The sequence below is a fragment of the Cuculus canorus genome, chromosome 3 (assembly GCF_017976375.1).
Source record: "Cuculus canorus isolate bCucCan1 chromosome 3, bCucCan1.pri, whole genome shotgun sequence".
Classification (NCBI taxonomy): Eukaryota; Metazoa; Chordata; class Aves; order Cuculiformes; family Cuculidae; genus Cuculus; species Cuculus canorus.
In genome coordinates, this window is record NC_071403.1 from 102,801,109 (window position 1) to 102,821,228 (window position 20,120).

Below are 20,120 nucleotides of genomic sequence, written 5' to 3' on the forward strand. Positions count from 1 at the left end.
GGGACAGCTCATATCTTACCTCCTGTGTAAAATCATACAAGCCTGAAAGTGACTATCTGCCTTTCTTTTGCTCTCAGGTTGGAGTGCTTTTTGCAGTAGTGAATATTTTGTCTGACTTTTGTCATTGCCCTTTCATTACTTTACCAATTTGTCTTTTCTTTCACTGTTTCTGGGGGGAAGTTTTCTGTATTTTTCTCAGTTTTAACCTGGTTATTCCCTAGTGTCTGTTAACCAAAGTGAAATGCAGCATGGATTTATAGAGCTTGCTTTTACTTCTTTTATTTTTGCATGATGTTGTCTTCTCAAAAGAGTGTATTTAAATTCTGGCCACGTGGGTTCCACTCATTTTTCTATCACTGTTCTGAGTCAGATTTTATATGTTTTTTTGGGGAAAAAAATCATACTTATAAGAAACATACCACATGTAGAGGTGTATGTTTTGTACTTGAACAGTTGATGCATCTCCAGACATAGTTGCTAGCTAAATTTCTGATTTTTTTAATAAGGAGAAAACAGGAGGTCTCGGTACGAAGGTTGAGCTGTTCATTTGGACAGTTTGAATGCCTAGTCATCCCTGCAGATAACTATGGAGACTGTGAAAGAAGCTGGATTTTGACCAGATCAGTACCTTCTGATCTTGTCCAAACCTTTTTTTCCCCGTGCATTTCAGAGCTTTGTTCACTTCCTGCTAAATGGTGTATTCTGATTTTAGCAAGACACAAAAATTGCTTAGGGCAGCTTGAAAATTCAGATTTTGGAAACCCTATCTGTAATTTCAGGCAGGTTCTTCAGAATAATGATCTATACACAAACAGTATTTATTTCAAAGCTTTGCATTCTTACACTCCAAACTACCTTGCATAACGTGACAAAACCAAAATGGCCATCTAGAGACCCACAGCGTTTTAGGGTGGCTAGTTTATAGACAGGTACAACAGGCAAGTTATGGGACAGCATGGTCTCCCTCAGGTGTGCTCTCATTGTCCTTGCACAGATCAGCAAAATCTTCATCATCATGAAAAGGCTTTGTAGCCAGTGTGGCCAATTCATGTCTCTAGGATAAAATCCTCATGTGTCATGTCACTCCTCTTTTACAAACTAATCTTTTGTATTTGAGGGTAGAGTAGCAATAGTCGGGTATGCCAAGTCATGCAAATCTGCCATGTGTGTTTCAATGTCTCTTATGCCCAGTTTCTTCTACTTGATAGTTCAGACTTACAGGTCTCTGCTAGTGACAAAATATCCCCCGGTGTCTCTGCATTACTGAACAAGACCTAAAACATCTGGTACACAGTTCTGAGGAGCCAGGCCACCTGTGTGTGCAGGTTCGGTACTTGAAGGCAATGTATTTGCAATATCTTTTATGTTGTAACTCCTCACAATATTGAGGATAAACATTACATCCCACCAAAACTTTAAACAGTGACATGGTCACATTACTTTTGCTTGTCTTAGAGGCACATAAAAATATGCCCAGTAATGAATAATCTCTTTTGACTTAACAGTTTGAAGCCTTTGATTCTTTTTTTGCCAAAGAAGGAAGCAAGGCATTGAAAATTTTCTATCAAGAAGGAGAAGCACCAGGACTAGGTAAATTTTTAGAAATATTAACACAAGCAGATGTAATAGTGCCTTCTATTGTTAATTTTGTTTAATGTTTCTCAGAATGAAACCTGGTTTTACTTTTTCATAATTTTCCAGCCTTTTGCTATGAGGACTGAAAGTTCATAATTTAAATGCTTGCTTCAAGTAAAAATGTTTAGAAAAAGTTCAGTCAATTTTAGCCATTCGTGGAAGGAAGACTATAAAAAGATAAGTTCTACTGAAGTATTAAATTGGTTGCAACCTTTTCTTACAAGAGTCATGGCTCCAGTTCATTAGAAAACACTTTCATAAAACCTGTCTGAATTTGCATTTACTATAAATATTTGAAATTTATGCTTAGTGATGAATTAGAATTTAATGTCTAAAATCCCTAATGATTCTCTAAGTACTGCTCATGCTTTCCCTTACCTATTTATATGGATAACCAAATTGCATAGGATTATATACACAGAGGATGGGAGGGTATCTCATATACTCTGTTTTCTCTCTTAGACATGACATCTTGTTTCATAGAGTGAATGCAGACAAAGAAAGTACCAGAGTCACATACAAATTAACCCAGAATGATGGACCTGAGAAAATTCCCTTTTAATGCAGCACAATGAGCCAAAATTGCTTTTAAGACATATGTTACATGTTTGGTGTAGATTTTTAATTGTGTGGTTCATTACAGCCATAAATTTTGCTGGGTTTGATTCTCTTACATACCAAAGAAGAAAATAAATTCTTTCTGTGTTGAATTTGATTTCATGATATTGATTTTAAGCATTTTGTAATATCCTTACTTTTAAAAATAGTGACACGTATGAAATTGTTTTCAGAATGTGGGCAGATAATTCCAGGAGCTGCAAGAAGAAGTAAAATGATGCAATTATACGTGGACAAGCCAAGAGACAAATTTGTAGGGCTAGGCTTGTTTTTCATTCGTTGTGAGAATGACAGACCTATAAGTGTAAAAACTATACATCAGGTATTCTCTTATATATTTTAAAAACTAAAAAACTTTGAAAGTAGTTATTTTTGTTTAATTATTTGTTTCACTATTGTCACATAACTAAAGTTACTGGTAACTGCATTTTTTGAATGTTAAGTTGTATCATGCTCTTGCTCTTTTTCGGTAGACAACGAATAGCTGTATTACTTCAGCAGATACTCAGGATAACTTGTGAATTCAGTGTCTTACAGTACTCTTGTTATAAAAGTCAGAACTTAAGTTCATTTCTCATTCTCCTGGCTGGTTTTGAAGAGGCTAAAGCTATTAATTACATTTTAGGTATGATAAAAATCTCTAAAGTAGAAGGACTCACTGAGAAGAGTTTATTGCAAATACCAGGAGAAGAAAAGTTTTCTTGTACTTTTCTCTCTTATGTGTCTTTGTATGTGTGAAATACACATTTATCCTATGTAAATTATATAGCATGAGTTTTTCTGCTTTGCAAGACAAATCTTAGATAAGTGTGTGCTTCATTCTCATTTATAGCTATGCATCTTAATACTTAGGCAGCACTGAAGGGACTGTAAACTGATTAAGACTCAGTCCTGTATATACGTCTTCTGATTAATGTGATTTGAAATTCTTTGGACAAAGAATTTCATATTAGATATTAAAATGTTCTATTCCTTATGAGAGCTGAGAATGTCAAGGAGGAAAAGCAGTATTAGAAATAAGATACAAGATTTGTGCTTATCAAGAGTCTCAATATTGTTTCATTTTGCATCAAATTCCTTAATGAAGTGATGAGAAAAGGAATTTTCTGTTCTAGGAAGTTTGTTACATGAAGTAGATTAATATTTGCTTTTTTGAAAGACATTTAACATACTGGAATTGTTAAAATAGAACTTGTAAAGAAAATTGAATGTGTAAAGTTCTATTTTAGCCTAGTTTTGTAGAAAAGACAATAAAATGCCATCTGATCCAAAGTAATGTATTTTGTCAGAAAATTTCTTCTAATATAAGTTCAGGTATGAGTATTTTTGCTGCTTGCATTTCATTACTTTGTACTTAATAGTAAATAGGGACATTTAGAATATTTTTAATTGTTATGTACTATTTAAAAATTTCCACACTTTCTGTATGATAGTGAAATAATTGAAATTACAGAAATATACCAAGCAGCCTTTTAAAACTGTGTTAAAGCATTATTGACTTCCATTTATTTTCAAATAGTATCTTATGGCCACCTTGTAGTATTTTGAAAAGGTTTTGTCTCCTTAAGTTAAAGTTGACAAATTGAAGTGCCTTTTAAAAAATATGATGATCTTATATTACTCTTTGCAGTCTAAGTTGCTGAATCACTAACAATCGTTCTGTTTCAATGCAGGATATATTCTTCAGTGTTTTGGATGCTACTGAAGGACTCCTATGTGGTGTTAGGAAAATGATAGAAAATATTTTTCTCCCTACTATTCTTGCAACAAATAATTGGGGTCTTTTAAGTCAGAACAAACAGGATACGAAAGACAAGCAGTATTTTGTGGAAGCAATTAACAGATACCTTTTCTTTTTAAAAGGTAAGCTTTGCATTTAGGAAGCAATCAAACTAGAAGCAATCAAACTACACAAGAATTCTGTTTAAAGGCCGTAGCACATAGGTGAGGAACTTCTCACGTTCTGTAAGGAAAAATATAGTGATCAATTACTTGTATAATAAATACATGAGTAGATTATTTAGTGAAGCAAACCCTCTAGTGATATGTTACTTTTAAGGAGGAACGCTGGATTTAAAATAAGAATTTTCTGCTTTATATGAGTGCAGTAAAATGGCTATTGCATTGAAACAACACTGATGGCAGATATATATTCCCAAATTTAAATTGCATATGCTGCTAGTAATTAATTGTAGAGTCTTAATTGTTTCTGTAGTGTAATTTTTGGTTTGGTTTGGCTTGTTTTTTTTTCTAGGGGCTATAATAAATATTGAAGAAACTGTTGAGTTGGAAAAAATAGATTACAGTACCATTTCTAAACTCCAGTCCCTTGAGGAAGTGACTGCAGCAGCTCATAATCCTGTCATGGTTCGCCAGCTAGAGGAAGTACTTATGATATGGTATAGGCAAATTGAACGGGTAAGTTGTTTTAACACATTAGTCCAGTATGAATATGAATACGTATTTATAAATTATGTATGAAGCTTGCTTGAAGTTAGATGAAGGCTTTGGCTATATCTCTACCTGAGTAAGGCAAGTGCTTCTCTTCTATGAGTAAGAGAAGTTAAGTAGGTAATCCTTACCCCTAGGAACTTATGATCTAGCAAGAATAAGAGTTAGTTGCCTCCATTTCGGTTTATGAATGTGATTAAATGCAGTTCAGACTTAAGATGCTTTTCCAAATCAGAACCTTTTTCATGTGTCAATAACTGCAAGCTTGTTCCTTTTTAAGTTACTAAGTCTATAGTACCCTTAGAGTGTTTCTTCTCTTCTTCTTTATAATGGTTTGTCTATTCTCTATAGTAGACATTTGAGGTTTTTTTCAAATTGGTTACAGGTTCTGGATGAGAGTAAGCAGATAAAGAAAGAAGCTCATGATTCAGGTCCATTGACTGAATTTGAACACTCGAGATGTATGTCTGCTAAATTGAATTTTATTGTTGAGCAGCTCAAAGGACCAAACTGCAAAGCTGCCATTAGTACTCTGCATGTTGGACGTTCCAGACTACTAAGGGTAATTTTTTTTTCTTTTTTTTTATGCTGGTTTTTTTTTTTTTTTTTTACTATAGAGAAAGAGCAAAACATTTTTAGAGATACAGACAAAAGTTATCATAAATGAAAATAACTTTTTTTTGTCTGCTTTAACAATGCCTTTTAAAAATTAATTTACCAAGATTTATTTCCAGCATATCAATGCAAGTTGAAGAAATAGTTCACAATGTCTGAAGTTTTTTACAGTATTGTTTCCTCTCTAGATCTGGCAAGAGCTGGATGCCAGGATCACAGATGCAGCAAATGAATGGAAGGATAATATGAAATACTTATGCATACTTGAAAAAGTTTGTCAGCCACTTTACAGCTACGATCTCGTAAGTATGGCTTTTGGTATTCCTTAAACATAGTTTACATATTTACATAGAATGCCCAGAGAAAAATAAGTGTTCCTTGTATTAGCTTAGAAGTATATTTTTCTAATTTACTTTTCTATTTTTCCTGGGTTTTTTTCTAAATGCCTATCAAGCTGAAAGTTAAAGCATTAGTTTATTCTATTTTACATAAAATATAATATTTTAAAATGTGTAGCTGATCAATAAACATAATCACATATGATTGCCAAACAAGTCAGTCCTGCTGCCAATGTAATTTTTAAAATGAGCTAAAAATGGGTACGTATTTTATAGTACAAGAATCTCAAAATATGTCTTTCATTGAAAATTCCAGATGTGTCAATGAATAGTAACACAGCTCTAACCAAAATTTCAGTTATATAGAGAATAATGAAACCCAATGAGGTCCTAAATGAGTAAATTAACATTTTGATATTGGAAACAATATTAGCTGCTTCTATTTCCAGAAGTACCAGCTGGTCAGAATTTAAATCATTTGTCCATGTAGAGTAGTCAGCCCTCATTCTAAGTAACAGTTATTATGTTAAGTATTAACTATTAATTTTCGTTACAGGTACGTGTTTCTTATGATCGTTGCAGAATAGAATGAAAGGAGGAAAAACCCTAGGAAAAACTGCTTTTTCCTAGGGTATTTTCTTCTTAGTCCTCCTTGTTTAGTCCTACCTGCCTCCTGTTTTCTGTCAGGAAGTGTATTTCTTCTGAATTGCTGGCAGCTCCGTGTCCTACTTCAGAGTTTTAACTGAGGGGAAGCAAAGTCTGAGATAGTATGTGACATAGAATTGATACTGTGTGCGATAGTAGAAGAGAGGAGTATGATGAACAGTATTACCAGGACGCTGCTGTTCTCCAACTCTTCAGAGTATCACTACAGGGTGCTAGGCCATAATAATAAGATACTTCTTACAGATTAAGATACAGTTCTGTTTATCTTAAACACACAGACAGACATTTGTGGATAGAATCCCATTGAAGAGCTCATCATTTTACTAATACAGGATAGTTGACTATAGTTCTTTGTTAATCTGGAACAGTTTGCATATTTCGGGATTTCTGTTTAATTTCTTGGAACATTGTTCCAGAGATGAAGATAATTTAAGTTTTGTCAAGAATTAAAAAAGAAAACAATAGACTCAGAATCTCCTGATTTAGTTTTAGTGTAGGGGTGTGTGTGCGCGTGTGCTGAACAATGTGTGGACACTGAAGGTTGTTTTTATACCATGCAGTCTTTATTTCATACTCTTCTGCCAAAAAGAAAGTGTGCTGTGTCTATCCACAGTATTAGTGTGTTTACTCTCGAGTTTTAAGCCCAAAACTAATTCCAGGAACTTAGCTTCTCTGTTGAGAAGTTAGTTTTTCTTTGTTCTGAATTGCAACTCTGATAAGTCCTTGGTCATGTTGATAAATTTTGATTTTTTACCTTTTTTCCTGCTCTTTTTCCGAAATACTTTCAGAGTGGTTGAATTACTGAGCAATTGTAATACCATGTTTTAGTTTCAATCATATAAACTATTTTCTTGAAATATGTGAAAGATTTAAATGTTTCATATTGATGCCATGAAAAAACAGACTCAATAATCAATGCTAATTTGATTATTAAGTAAGGTATTCTTTAATGGGACACTGGGCATGCAGGCGATAGCTCCACCTAATGTGTGTGCCATGTCCAGTACGATTCACAAAGGCTATATACAGTCAAAGGATACACACTCATCACTTCTCCTGGACCAGGTGTGTCTATTATAATCAGTTCCCAGAATTTATTTACATAAGTTTCCTCCCCTTGGTTTACATTCTCTGCCCTCTGGGGGTCTCCTTTGGGGTCTCAGAATGAAGGCCACAGATCTTCCTCACAGTTGAACTTTTCAAATCTCCTTCTTGTGCATGCTCTTAGACTCCTTGGATACCTCTTCAAGGTCTTGTCTGGTCCTAGATGGTTCTTCTTTCTCTTATCATTGTGCTAGTCCCTGTTATCTTGCTTAATTAGATACAGTCACATTCTTTCCCATTCTTTCCAACTGCAGCCTTGTTAAAAGTTCTTAGTTAAGCGTAAGTATCGAGGCACAGGCTCGCTAAAAGTTATTATTCAAGCTAATCCTACATTTTAGTTCTAAAATCACAAAATCTATACATAATATTCAAATACAAAAAAATAGGTTCGCAACTTATAACAAATCATTTCTTCCTTCTAATATAATGATTGAATGAATTAGGGTACTTATTAATGAAATTAACATGGTGACTATTATTTAATGAGTTTTATGAAATGTCTGAATAAGTGTAATTATATGTAATGATTATAATCACAATGTAATTGTATAGAGTACATTTAACAGCTGTACTTGAGAATAAAGACAGGCGCTATTCACAGACAAGCACTTCCTTTAACGCCAAAAAATGCAAACTATATTTTTTGAATAAATTTTTGATTTTGATCATCAAAATAGCATATTAAAAATATTTGTATTGATATTATAAATCTGATTTCTCACCAAATCATCTAAGAGATTTATTGTTTTTATTAGTTGAGGTGTAAAATTTATGGAGCATGATTAGCTCTTTTTTGCAACAAAACTTTTGGTATGATTGCATGGCAGTTTGAAGATCGGTTCATAGGATTTAGGGAAAAATGTAATTTAGAATAGAAATCTATTCTGTCAATGGAATAGAAATATAGTTACTAAGAATAGAAAGTAAAATTCTTCTCAAAACTCTGCTTTAAGGTATCAATTACCCATGGAATACCAAAGCTGATAAATACTATATGGCTGATTCACAATGTTTCAGGATATTACAATACTTCTGAGAGATTAACATCATTGTTTGTAAAGGTAAATATATTAAGTACAATATTCATTTTAAAAGTTTTGTGATTTTTCAGAAAAAAAAGCCTAATTTTGTTTCAATCAGTGTAACATCTGTTAAGAATGATAATAGTGGGTGTCTGCAGAGGAAAGGAAGAGAAGTCTGTTGATCAAGAGAGGTTTGAAATTGCATTTGAAAGTTGTTTTCTGGAAAGAACTTACTTGTTATTCTGGGTTTAGCAAAATTCTCTTCTCTTCTCTTCTCTTCTCTTCTCTTCTCTTCTCTTCTCTTCTCTTCTCTTCTCTTCTCTTCTCTTCTCTTCTTCTTCTCTGAATTAATCTGCTCAGTTGTTTCCTACATCGCTGAATCCATGAAGATTCTTTTATTGTCAGCCTTAAAGACTTAATAAAGCACAAGGTCATCAGTCTGACTAGGCTATTCCTCCAAAAGGTCTGAAAGACAAAAGGTTCCTCTTCCAGAAGCAAGTCATGCTTGAAAAGTTAACTGAATCTCAGGTCATAAACTTTGCCACTTTAAACAGAAAATGAATACCAGCTAGGTAATTACGTCAATGTCTTTTGCAGAATCAAGGTATTCACTGCAGGAAAAGATTGTTTATGTATTGTTTTTAGCACAGAGAAATCCTTCGTAACTGGAATAGCCACTTCCAACAAACATGTAAGGGAAATACATAGTAGACCCTCACTACACCAGTTTCTTTCTTTTTTTTTTTTTTAACATCTCAGCTTTTAGTGTAATGTTTTGTTGCAATTCAGTTTGAACTAGGATATGAAGAAATATGTGCTTTCTTAAGGCTGTATTTATCCATGGGTGCTGTTTTGTATACATCAGGTATTAGGTATGACTTGTGCAACAATGTTTATATTGCCTGTTCTGTAAAAATTTTTTATGTATTTGTGTGTTGACACTTCCTAGTGTCTATTATTTAATGGTATAAGGGATCGAGCATTTCACTAGAGAGGTTAATAAACTGTTTACGTGAAGCTGTGCTAAGAAATAGCAAGGGAAAAGCTCTATAGAGTGGCTTAAGGTCCCCCTTACAGTGTGATTTCATCAGAGGTGACACTGGAGGTCCTATCTATGATTTCACCAGTCATTGTATTACAGTATGAGACTGCCTTTGGTACAGCAGTTCTCAGCCTTCATTCAGATAGGGATTCTTAAGACCTGCTAACAGTACTCTCATGTGCCCGGAGAACTGTTTCGAATAGTTCACATTTTTTAATATACAAAAAAGATTATCTGCCTGTAGCTGTTCCCTGAGAGATAATTTCTGTATCTGCATTCGCTCTCATGTTCTTCTTTCTGTCATTACAAACTTTTGATTTTGCGGTTGAGGAGAAGAAGAACCTTCTCTCCTTTTCATAGCCGTGAGAGACCAAGGTAATTACATACTGCTAGGGTAGAAAATTCTTTAATGGCAGTGCTTAAGTATACACACACTACAGATTGTAAAGATGATAATGTAAATGGGGAGTAGTTAGAATTAAATAACTTTGTTCTTGAGTTATGGTTGGTGACATTCTGTGTTCATGCATATGTTTTGCTGGATTTATAGTACTTACAAATACTTCCTGGGACTTAAGTGCACTTCTGGGAGAGTTTTAAGGCTTTTTGTCTTAAAAAGATTAAGGTTGTAAGTCATGTTGTCCTGGTTTTGGCTGGGATAAGATTAATTTTCTTCACAGCAGCTGTTGTTTTTCAGATTTATTATGAGAAGAATGTGGAAAATACACTGATGGGTTTTTTTTAGCTGTTGCTGAGAGAGCAAGGATTTTTCATTTTCCCATGTTTCGGTCATGTTCAGGTGTGCAGCCTGGACAGCTAAACGGCACTGTCCAATGGAATATTCCATACCATAACATCATGCTAAATACAAATACGGGAATTTTGTCAGGGGCTGGGTAGGTGACCTGGGTTCCACGTTCGGTGTTCCGCTCACTGCCAACATTGCACTTGCTGTGATCTCTGCGCTCACTGTTGTCACTGTTCTCTGTGATTCCTGTGCTTGCTGCTGTTGCTGCACTCAGTGGAATTTGTGCTCAGGACAGGCTAATCATTGGGCACTGAACGACTCTAGTATTATTTTTTATTCTTGTTATTCTTCTTTTATTGTTCTCTTAAAACTGTCTTTATTTCAGCCTATGCGTTTTCATTTTCTTTTCAATTCTCTGCCCCACCACCAACAGCACGGGGAGGAGTAAGAGAGCAGCTGTGTACTGTTTAGCTGCTAGCTAAGTGATAAACTGCAAAACATGTATATTGCATACATTATTAAGTCACTATTATTCTCACAGGTTATATTTATCTGAACTCTGATAGGAGTAATACATGTATGTAGAAAGTTTGTTAGATTCAATGAAACAGGCATATTTCCTTATAAGTTTGAGACCTATTTTTTTCATTTGTCTGTGCTAGGTTACAAATCAAATGGTCATGATGTGTAGAGCATACATTACAGATCGTGGCTTGTCTGATGTCTGGGAGCAGGAGAAGTCAACGGTCATGGAAAAATTTAAGGTTTGTATTTTTGTATTTTTTTATTTACCTATCAAACCTATTGATATGCACAAAGAAATCCGTATCAATATGTATCAAGTACTTCACATCTCATCACTCTTTTATTTCATGATGTTTTCCCATTTCTTCGCCCACTGGCATTTGTTGAAATTTGAATAGTCTTATCTGTATCAGTGTGTTCCATCACTGACCGTAGAACTGGCAACATCTTCAGCGTGTGTGCGACCAAGGAATTTCATCGACCTGCATAAGTCACATTCTTCCCTCTTAAGGGTATCTGATGTGGTACAATCTTCCTCTGCCATAGGGAACCTGGTATTTGAATAGACTCCTACTTTGTTATAGTAGCTCCTTCCAATATCAGATTTCCTTGGCACACTGTGAAAGTTCAGTGCTAAGAGAGTCTCCTTCTAACTCAGCTAATGATATCATATTATGAACAAATTAAGCACATTGAGTGTGTTGTGGCAAAATATGGCCAGCTGTGGGCTTACTGTTTGCCAATACTGACTTGATGTCCACCTTCTCCTTTATCAGCCCTCAGCTACTTAACATCCTATCTTACTCAGAAAAGCATAGGATTTAATAGTCCTTTAAAAACTGAAAATTTGAAGTCCAGAGTTACAAAAGAAAATGTATTGAATATATCACAGAATCACAGAATCACAAGGTTGGAAAGGACCCATTGGATCATCGAGTCCAACCATTCCTAACACTCCCTAAACCATGTCCCTCAGCACTTCATCCACCCGTTCCTTAAACACCTCCAGGGAAGGCGACTCGACCACCTCCCTGGGCAGCCTGTTCCAGTGCCCAATGACTTTTACTGTGAAGAATTTTTTTCTGATATCCAACCTGAACCTCCCCTGACGGAGCTTCAGGCCATTCCCTCTTGTCCTGTCCCCTGTCACTTAAGAGAAGAGGCCAGCTCCCTCCTCTCCACAACCTCCTTTCAGGTAGTTGTAGAGAGTAATAAGGTCTCCCCTCAGCCTCCTCTTCTCCAGGCTAAACAACCCCAGCTCTCTCAGCCGCTCCTCGTAAGACTTGTTCTCCAGCCCCTTCACCAGCTTTGTTGCTCTTCTCTGGACACGCTCCAGAACCTCAACATCCTTCTTGTGTTGAGGGTCCAGAACTGAACACAGTATTCGAGGTGCGGTCTCACCAGTGCCGAGTACAGAGGGAGAATAACCTCCCTGGACCTGCTGGTGACCCCATTTCTGATACAAGCCAAGATACCGTTGGCCTTCTTGGCCACCTGGGCACACTGCTGGCTCATGTTCAGTCGGCTGTCAACCAGCACCCCCAGGTCCTTTTCTTCCGTGCAGCTCTCCAGCCATTCTTCCCCCGGTCTGTAGCGCTGCATAGGGTTGTTGTGCCCCAAGTGCAGGAGCCGGCATTTGGCCTTGTTAAACCTCATGCCATTGGTCTTGGCCCAGCGGTCCAGCCTGTTCAGATCCCTTTGCAGAGCCTCCCTACCCTCCAGCAGATCGACAGTTCCTCCTATCGCTTCTGATCTGACAGGACGTTATGATTCTAATAATTAATCTGCTTCATTGAGATCATCTTGTTACTGTTTTACAGTTGACAAGCCTTCAATATTCTATGAGAGAAATATAAGCCAAATTTCTAATCATGGTGATCGATCTTCATTCTAGTATCTGTATATTCTTGAAGATCTGAACATTCCTTTTAGTTAGGACTTTTTTCATTTCTTGTATTTCTCAGCCTGTATTGTGATAAAATCTGTTTTCCAAGAACTGACAGAAGATTTTGTGTTCCAGTGATTGTCGAGTTTACATTTCTCACCAGTCAATGTTTTTACATCTGATAAGGTCTTAGTATTTTAAGCAAATAGTCGACTGGGAAAAGCAGATTATTTTCCAATCTCACTTTGGCTCAGACTTGTCAACACATATTAAGTTGTATAACCAACTTCCTTTAAATCCACTGGGAGTCCCAAAGGGACTACCCTTGTGTGCCAAATTCCGTCCTTATCCAGAGGACAATCTGACCATTCTTAATTAAGCTAATGGCTTTTCTTAATATTCCAAACATCTCTTTTAGAGCAGGGGAGTCATCACCTACTCTTCTGTGGCCTCTAAACCACTCTGCATTTTAACAAAAGCTAAACTTTCCTCTTTTTTTTTGGTTTGTTTTTTTTTTTTTTTGAGTCATTTCCTGGTCTTAAGGCTTTCTCTGTACTGTTGTATGTTCAGATATTGCAAATATTTGCTACACATACTGAAAGAAAATCACTGTATGTAAGTCATGGCAGCCTCCTCACTGAAAGTAGATTCAGTGATAGTTAACCACTTTTAAATAACAGCACGTTGGAGTTCTCCAGTCTCTCCCCCACAAGCAAAGCATAATGAGTATAGTATTTATTCCTTCACTTTTTTTAGGACTGCATATTTCTGTTGAAAGAATATCAGAAATGTTTTCAGGAAACAAAGCAAGAGATTTTGGAAACTTCAGGAGAAAAGACTTTTGAAATGTCAGAAACGTACATTTTTGGGAAATCTGAAGCTTTTTGTAGGCGATTAGAAAAAGTGAGTATACTGTGTGCTGTTATAGACTTCTCCAAAGAACAGTTGGTGTAACTCTTTATTGAGAAAACTAGGCACTTCCACAGAGTAATTCCAATACTTCAGGGAATTTCACAGTGCCCTTCTGAATTTGTCAATTTATTTCTGTTAGTGTGAAGAGAAATAATCTAATTGTCTAGACTTAGATAATTATTTTAGGAGGTTGAAAATCATGTGAAAAACAACTCACCTTTGCATTTTTGAGTGGTGACCTAAGGCATTAAAAACTCCTGTTACTGCCTAGCACAGTTCTTCAAATTATTCCACTGCTTGGTGTGGTCTTAGCATTTAGCTTGCTAATCCAATGAAAGGATTTTAAACTAGCATTCGTAGAGTTTGCTTGGAAAAGATAATACACGTTCCTTGGTGCAGAATAAGGTCGGACAAGAGAAAAGAAGGTAATGGGGCAGTGATCACAGGGTAGGAATTCTGTGAGTCTTTGATGTTTTCCTCATCATGCAGTGTATATACTAATCTGTATTGTTAGTTTTTTCGTTCTCTGAAATCTCTTTGTGTCATCAGTGTGCATATGTCACGTTTTAACTCTTCTTCCATGTTACCCTATTGAATCTGAGAGTAAAATATAAAAAAGGAATCTTTTATCATCAAAAAAACCCCTGAAGATAATTTTACTTTGTATTGAGTTGTGGTGAAAACTGAATTAACCATGCTCTGTTGAAGATAATTGACTCAGAAACTCACAAGTAACACATTTGTGAGTTCAATAGTTAGAGAAGTGGCTATTGTTTATTTTATTTTACTCAGCTTTTAGTTTATAGAGGAAGTAACAAATAATTTCATATGAGCATGAATGCAACGCTTATATTTCAGATTGCAGAAGTGTTAACTGTAATACAAACTTTCAGTGCACTGAGTCAGTCTACCATAGAAGGGATAGATATTCTGGCAGTAAAATTCAAAAATATCTACCAAAGTTTTCAAAAGAAACAATGTGACATCCTTGATCCACGAAAATCAGAATTTGATGTGGATTTTCTGAACTTCATGGCAAAAATTGAAGAGTTAGAGGTAAGTAATATTGCTTCCTATGACTGACTTGGGGAAGAATCTTGTCACTACTTACTGAGTGTCTCTCTGAATGTCATTGAGACTTTGGGCTGTGAATGGGCTACATTGTTCTTCCAAAGAGCGTAGAGTTTGTGTTTGTCTGGAGGGAGGCTTCTTTCATTCTTTCTCCACCTTCCAAATAAATCTGTAAAATATATCATACAGTCCTCTTTGAAGATTAGACACTCTGCAGCCGAAAACTCTCCAGGGACAAAAATTTAGGCCCAAGAGAATGATACACATTTTATCATGGTGGTTTATTAGCCTGGAGATTTGGGGCAGAACAAAGATGCAACTGTTTTCAATACATGACTTCATTCTTTGATAAAATTGGCATATTAAGAGATTAGTTAACTGACACTAGCTATTTGTTGGTTATATTAAGCACAGACCAGTAACAATTTCAAATGCTACTATGTTGTGAAATTATCAGGCATCAAAATACTGTTGCTATTAGAAAGTACTGTTAATACTGTTAGCAAAACTTTACTAAATTATATGTTATTTAGGTACAGATAAAGACATTTATGCGTAGCTGTTTTGGGAGAATTTTGTCTTCACAGCATGCACTTCAGTTACTTCAAAGGTATTGGCAGTTATGTTTTAAGATATTTAAAAGTAACTTCAAATTGCTCACTAACAACATTTACATAGGATCATAGAATCATAGAATGGTTTGGGTTGGAATTTAAATTTCATCCAGTTCCAACCCCCCTGAGATGGGAAGGGACACGTCCTACTAGACCAGGCCGCTCAAGGCCCCATCCAACCTGGCCTTGAACATTTGTAGAGTAGGGGCTTCCACATAATACAGCTAATTTTAGAACAAATGCTGTAATCAAGAATTTCTCTTTATTGGGTTTCTGAACCATGTGATCATCATAAAAGATGTATTTTAGCTTTCTTAACAATTCTTATCAAGTGTTCTCCTATTTCATAATTTCATTAGTTTGTTTTGTGTATACAAGAGGATACTAAAAGAAAAAACTAAAAAAAAAAAAAATCACAACAGTAACAACATGATGTGTTGCCCTGGTGGATTTTTTTCAGTTTACATAAACTAGCTCAAAGCAAAAATATTTCCCAGATCCAGATACATTGCCTAGATTTGTGCTTTTTTCATTTTATGTAATGTTCATGTTCACTAAAAAAAACCAAACCACATTATTTGTGGTTTAGAAATATCATTTTGGGTACTCATTTTTAATACAGGTTTCAAAATCTAAGAATGCCGTGCCTTCAAGAAGAAATAGAATATACTTTTAGTTGTATTCTTCAACATTATGTAGCAGAACTTGAAGCTACTAAACAGGTATGTAATTTCTTTGCAATAAATTTTAAACACCATGTTAAAATAGAAAATATTTTAATATTAATAATTTCATTTCTTCTGCCTGTTTCACTAAATGACTGTCAATACTTAGTTTGTCATACTCCTATTTTGCTGTTACAGAAAACATGCTTGAGTGTGTAGGCAAATTTTATATACATACCTTTACAGGCAAATGTGTCATCACGATTTTTTTTAAAAGAAAAAAAAAAACTTTTCTATTATTCCTTCATCAATTAAAGAAAAGAAAAACTATGTTCTTTATGGCTGTGTACCACATTTAGAGATATGTTTCATTTTTTTTTGTTAAATGAGGCCTCTACAGTTAATGTGCATTTATACGTGGCTGTTTTCTAATGGTATGACAATATAAAACAGATACAAAATGTAGATAAGTTGCATTTATGTTTGTTATAAAGTAGTTTTCCATTATTTGTATAGTGTACTATGACTATAATATAGTGCTACAGGCTTGGGGATGAATGGCTGGAAAGCTGCCTGAAAGGAGGTTGTAACGAGGTGGGTGTTGATATCTTCTCCCAAGTAAGAAGTGACAGGACAAGAGGAGATGGCCTTAAGTTGTGCCAGGGGAGGTTTAGGCTAGATGTTAGGAAAAATTCCTTCACTGTTGTCAAGCACTGGAACAGGCTGCCCAGGAAAATGGTTGCCGCCATCGTTGGAGCTATTTAAAAGATATGAGGATGTGGTGCTTAGGGATATGGTTTAGTGGTGAAGTTAGCAGTGTTTGGTTTACGGTTGGACTTAATGATAGTAATTTTTAATTAATGATTTTCCAACCTAAATAATTCTGTGATTCTGTGCTAAATGAGAATTAATTTCTGAGGACTTTTCACATCACTTGGCTTGATATTTTAGAGAGGAATTGATCTAACCTGATTTGATACGTCTAAAAAAGTAAACATCTGCATCAGAACTAGACTTTCTACTCAAAAAAGGAGTATTCTAGAGTCAACTAATCTGATCTTTTTTCTGTGTTAACCTGAAGATTTAAATCATTCCCTTGAAATGGCCCTTTTTTATCTAGTGAGCATAAAGGGAATCTGGAGAACTAGACTGATGCAAATATTTCTTTTTGAGAGATGTTTACATGTTGTGAGATGAATGACACATACTACATAAGGACACAAGTATCTGTAAACTCTGCACTTATTAGAAAATAATTCCTCCAAACAGTGACTGAAAACTGTAGTCTAGCATAGCTGCTCTGAAGCACTCTTTACAGTGTGCTTTCCCTATCCGCTCCTTCTATAACACTCCTTCTAACACTTCCCGAACCTCTAATTACTAGCTTAATTTGATGAGCATATTTTCAGCAGCACTGCTAAGAAATCACTGACTTCACTTTGGCTGGTTTTTTTCCAGCTAAAAAAATAGGTACATTGTTGGGAAGGGAGGGGTGTATGTGGCTTGGAGGAGGGTGAGTTCATCCAGATCAGTTCCTCTCTTAAGTTCACTATGAAGCTACTTGAATTTCTTTTGTTAGGACTGTGCAGGAGGTAATATAGGGGTAAGGAGACATGCCAGTGAATGAAAACTGGTGTTTGCTTAAGCAATACCACTGTTTGTGTTATCACAGCATGAGTTTGCATGCTTAAAGTTGGGTGAATACAAATATTCTTTCTCTCCTGTTGGAGAATATGTCACCAATGTACAGGCTGGTTCTAACTATGTACTAGATATTATTGGATTGCTTTTTATCTTTGTCAAGCAAGTTATTTCTAATAAAAGGTTGTTCCTACTGTAATACTGGTTCTAAAGTGCTTGGATAATTTGTCGGTGCAAATTTGGTATGTGATAATTTAAGGCCAAAATTTTCTTGACTGTAATGCAGCAATTCAGTGAGTAGAGCCTTTTCTTTTTTTCAGCTTGGGCACAGATAAAAGCACGGGCTGTGTGCCAAGGAGTTACTACATGTAAATATTACTGACTACAAAGTTAGTAGAGGGGAGCATATCATAGAATCATAGATATCCTGAGTTGGAAGGGACCCACAAGAATCATTGAGTGCACATCCCAAAATCACAGAATCACAGAAAGGCAGGGGTTGGATAGGACCTCTGGAGATCATCTAGTCCAACCCTTCTGCTACATTCACTGACAGCACATTGCACAGGAACACGCCCAGACAGGTTTTGAATATCTCCAGAGAAGGAGAGTCCACAGCCTCCCTGGGCAGCCTGGTCCAGTGCTCTGTCAGCCTCACAATAAGGAATTTTTTCCTTATTCCAACAGTGGTATCAATGTGTGCATTTCAGAAGCATAGCAAGTAGGAGAAGCAATATAGTCTTCTCTCGTTAAACTTTTGTGTGACTCCTCACAAATGTAATTTGTTTGGGTGTGGAAGAAATTGTGGTACCAGAGGAAAAACAGTTTAACATTTCAACAGATTTTTACAATCCATGTGTTTAATGGCTTTGTTCTTATTGTAGCTTTATCAGATTCAGAAAGATGACCCTCCTCTTGCTCGAAACATGCCACCTATTGCAGGAAAGATACTGTGGGCAAGACAACTATTCAGAAGGATAAATGAACCAATCAACTATTTCCATGTAAGTTCATGTGAGGAAAAATTAGGTATTTTGTGTGATAGTGAATTGTCTTACTTAAGAAGGGAGATTATAGTGTTTCTAGCTATGATAATGTCACTTCTCATATGCTAGGCAACCTATTTATTTGTATATGAATATAGAATCATAAAATCATAGTATCATAGAATAGTTTGGGTTGGAAGGGACCTTAAAGATCATCTAGTTCCAACATCCCACTAAATCAGGCTGCCCAAGGCCCCATCCAACTGGGCATTGAACACCTCCAGGGATGGGTCATCCACAACTTCCCTTGGCAACCTGTTCCAGGGTCTCACCACTCTCCTGGTGAAGAAATTCTTCCTAATGTCTAATCTAAATCTGCCCCTCTCCAGTTTATACCCATTCCCCCCCACCCTATCACCACAAGCCTTTAGGAATAGACCCTCTCCAGATTTCTTGTAGGCCCTTTTCAGGTACTAGAAGGTCGTTATAAGATCTCCTCTGAGCCTTCTCTTCTCCAGGCTGAACAAGCCCAATTCTCTCAGCCTGCCATCATATGGAAGGTGCTCCGGATCATCTTGGTAGCCCTCCTCTGGACCCGTTCCAACAGCTCTATATCCCCTATATCTATATACATTGAGGATTCCAGAACTGGACACGGTATTCCAGGTGAGGTCTCACAAGAGAAGAACAGAGGGGCAGAATCACTTCTCTCGACCTGCTCGCCATGCTTCTTTTTATGATGCAGCCCAGGATACAGTTGGCCTTTTGGGCTGCGAGTGCACGTTGCCAGCTCATGTCGAGCTTCTCATCAACCAGCACCCCCAAGTCCTTCTCTGCAGGGCAGCTCTCAGTTGCATCATCTTCAATCGTGTACTGAAAATGGGGATTGCCCCGACTCAGGTGTAGGGCCTTGCACTTGGCCTTGTAGAACCTCATGAGGTTCTCACAGGCCCACTTCTCCAGTCTGTCCAGGTCCCTCTGGATGACATCCCGTCCTTCTGGTGTGGTAACTACACCACTCAGCTTGGTGTCATCTGCAAACTTGCTGAGGGTGCACTCAATCTCACTGTCCATATCATTGATAAAAATATTAAACAGCACCGATCCCAGTACGGACTCCTGAGGGACACCACTTGTCACAGACCTCCATCTGGACTTTGAGCCATTGACCACTCCTCTTTGAATACAATCATCCAACCATCTTCTTAGCCACCTTACTGTCCACCCATCAAATCCGTGTATCTCCAATTTAGAGAGAAGGATGTTGTGGGGGACTGTGTCAAAGGCTGTACAGAAGTCTAGATAGATAATATTCGTCAGTTTACTCATGTCCACTGCTGTGGTTACCTCATCATAGAAGGCCACTAAGTTGGTCATACAGGATTTGACCTTGGCTGACATTAATCACCTCCCTGCCCTCCATTTGCTTAGCATAGCTATGCAGCCTGTAGTATACACCAACAACAAGGTCCCCATTGGTTCTTCCGTCTTTAATTTTGACCCACAAGCTTTCAACCTGTTTGTGGCTACTCTCCAATGACAGCTCTTCCCATTCTATCCCTTTCCTGAAACAGAGGGAAAT

General features: G+C 36.6%; 1 protein-coding gene across 2 annotated transcripts in view; it reads left to right on the forward strand.

The window, feature by feature from the left end:
* The first annotated feature begins 2,452 nt into the window (after window positions 1–2,452).
* Window positions 2,453–20,120, forward strand: part of DNAH8 (dynein axonemal heavy chain 8) — a 139,251-nt gene continuing 121,583 nt past the window's right edge. For both annotated transcript variants that reach the window (XM_009564269.2, XM_054062587.1), the window contains exons 1-12: window positions 2,453–2,575; window positions 3,927–4,116; window positions 4,508–4,671; window positions 5,090–5,266; window positions 5,508–5,621; window positions 8,381–8,488; window positions 10,902–11,003; window positions 13,406–13,552; window positions 14,420–14,617; window positions 15,166–15,242; window positions 15,869–15,968; window positions 18,437–18,556. In XM_009564269.2, coding sequence (XP_009562564.2) covers window positions 2,468–2,575; window positions 3,927–4,116; window positions 4,508–4,671; window positions 5,090–5,266; window positions 5,508–5,621; window positions 8,381–8,488; window positions 10,902–11,003; window positions 13,406–13,552; window positions 14,420–14,617; window positions 15,166–15,242; window positions 15,869–15,968; window positions 18,437–18,556 — 1,605 coding nt within the window. In that variant the 5' untranslated portion in view covers window positions 2,453–2,467. The remainder of the gene's footprint in view (window positions 2,576–3,926; window positions 4,117–4,507; window positions 4,672–5,089; window positions 5,267–5,507; window positions 5,622–8,380; window positions 8,489–10,901; window positions 11,004–13,405; window positions 13,553–14,419; window positions 14,618–15,165; window positions 15,243–15,868; window positions 15,969–18,436; window positions 18,557–20,120) is intronic.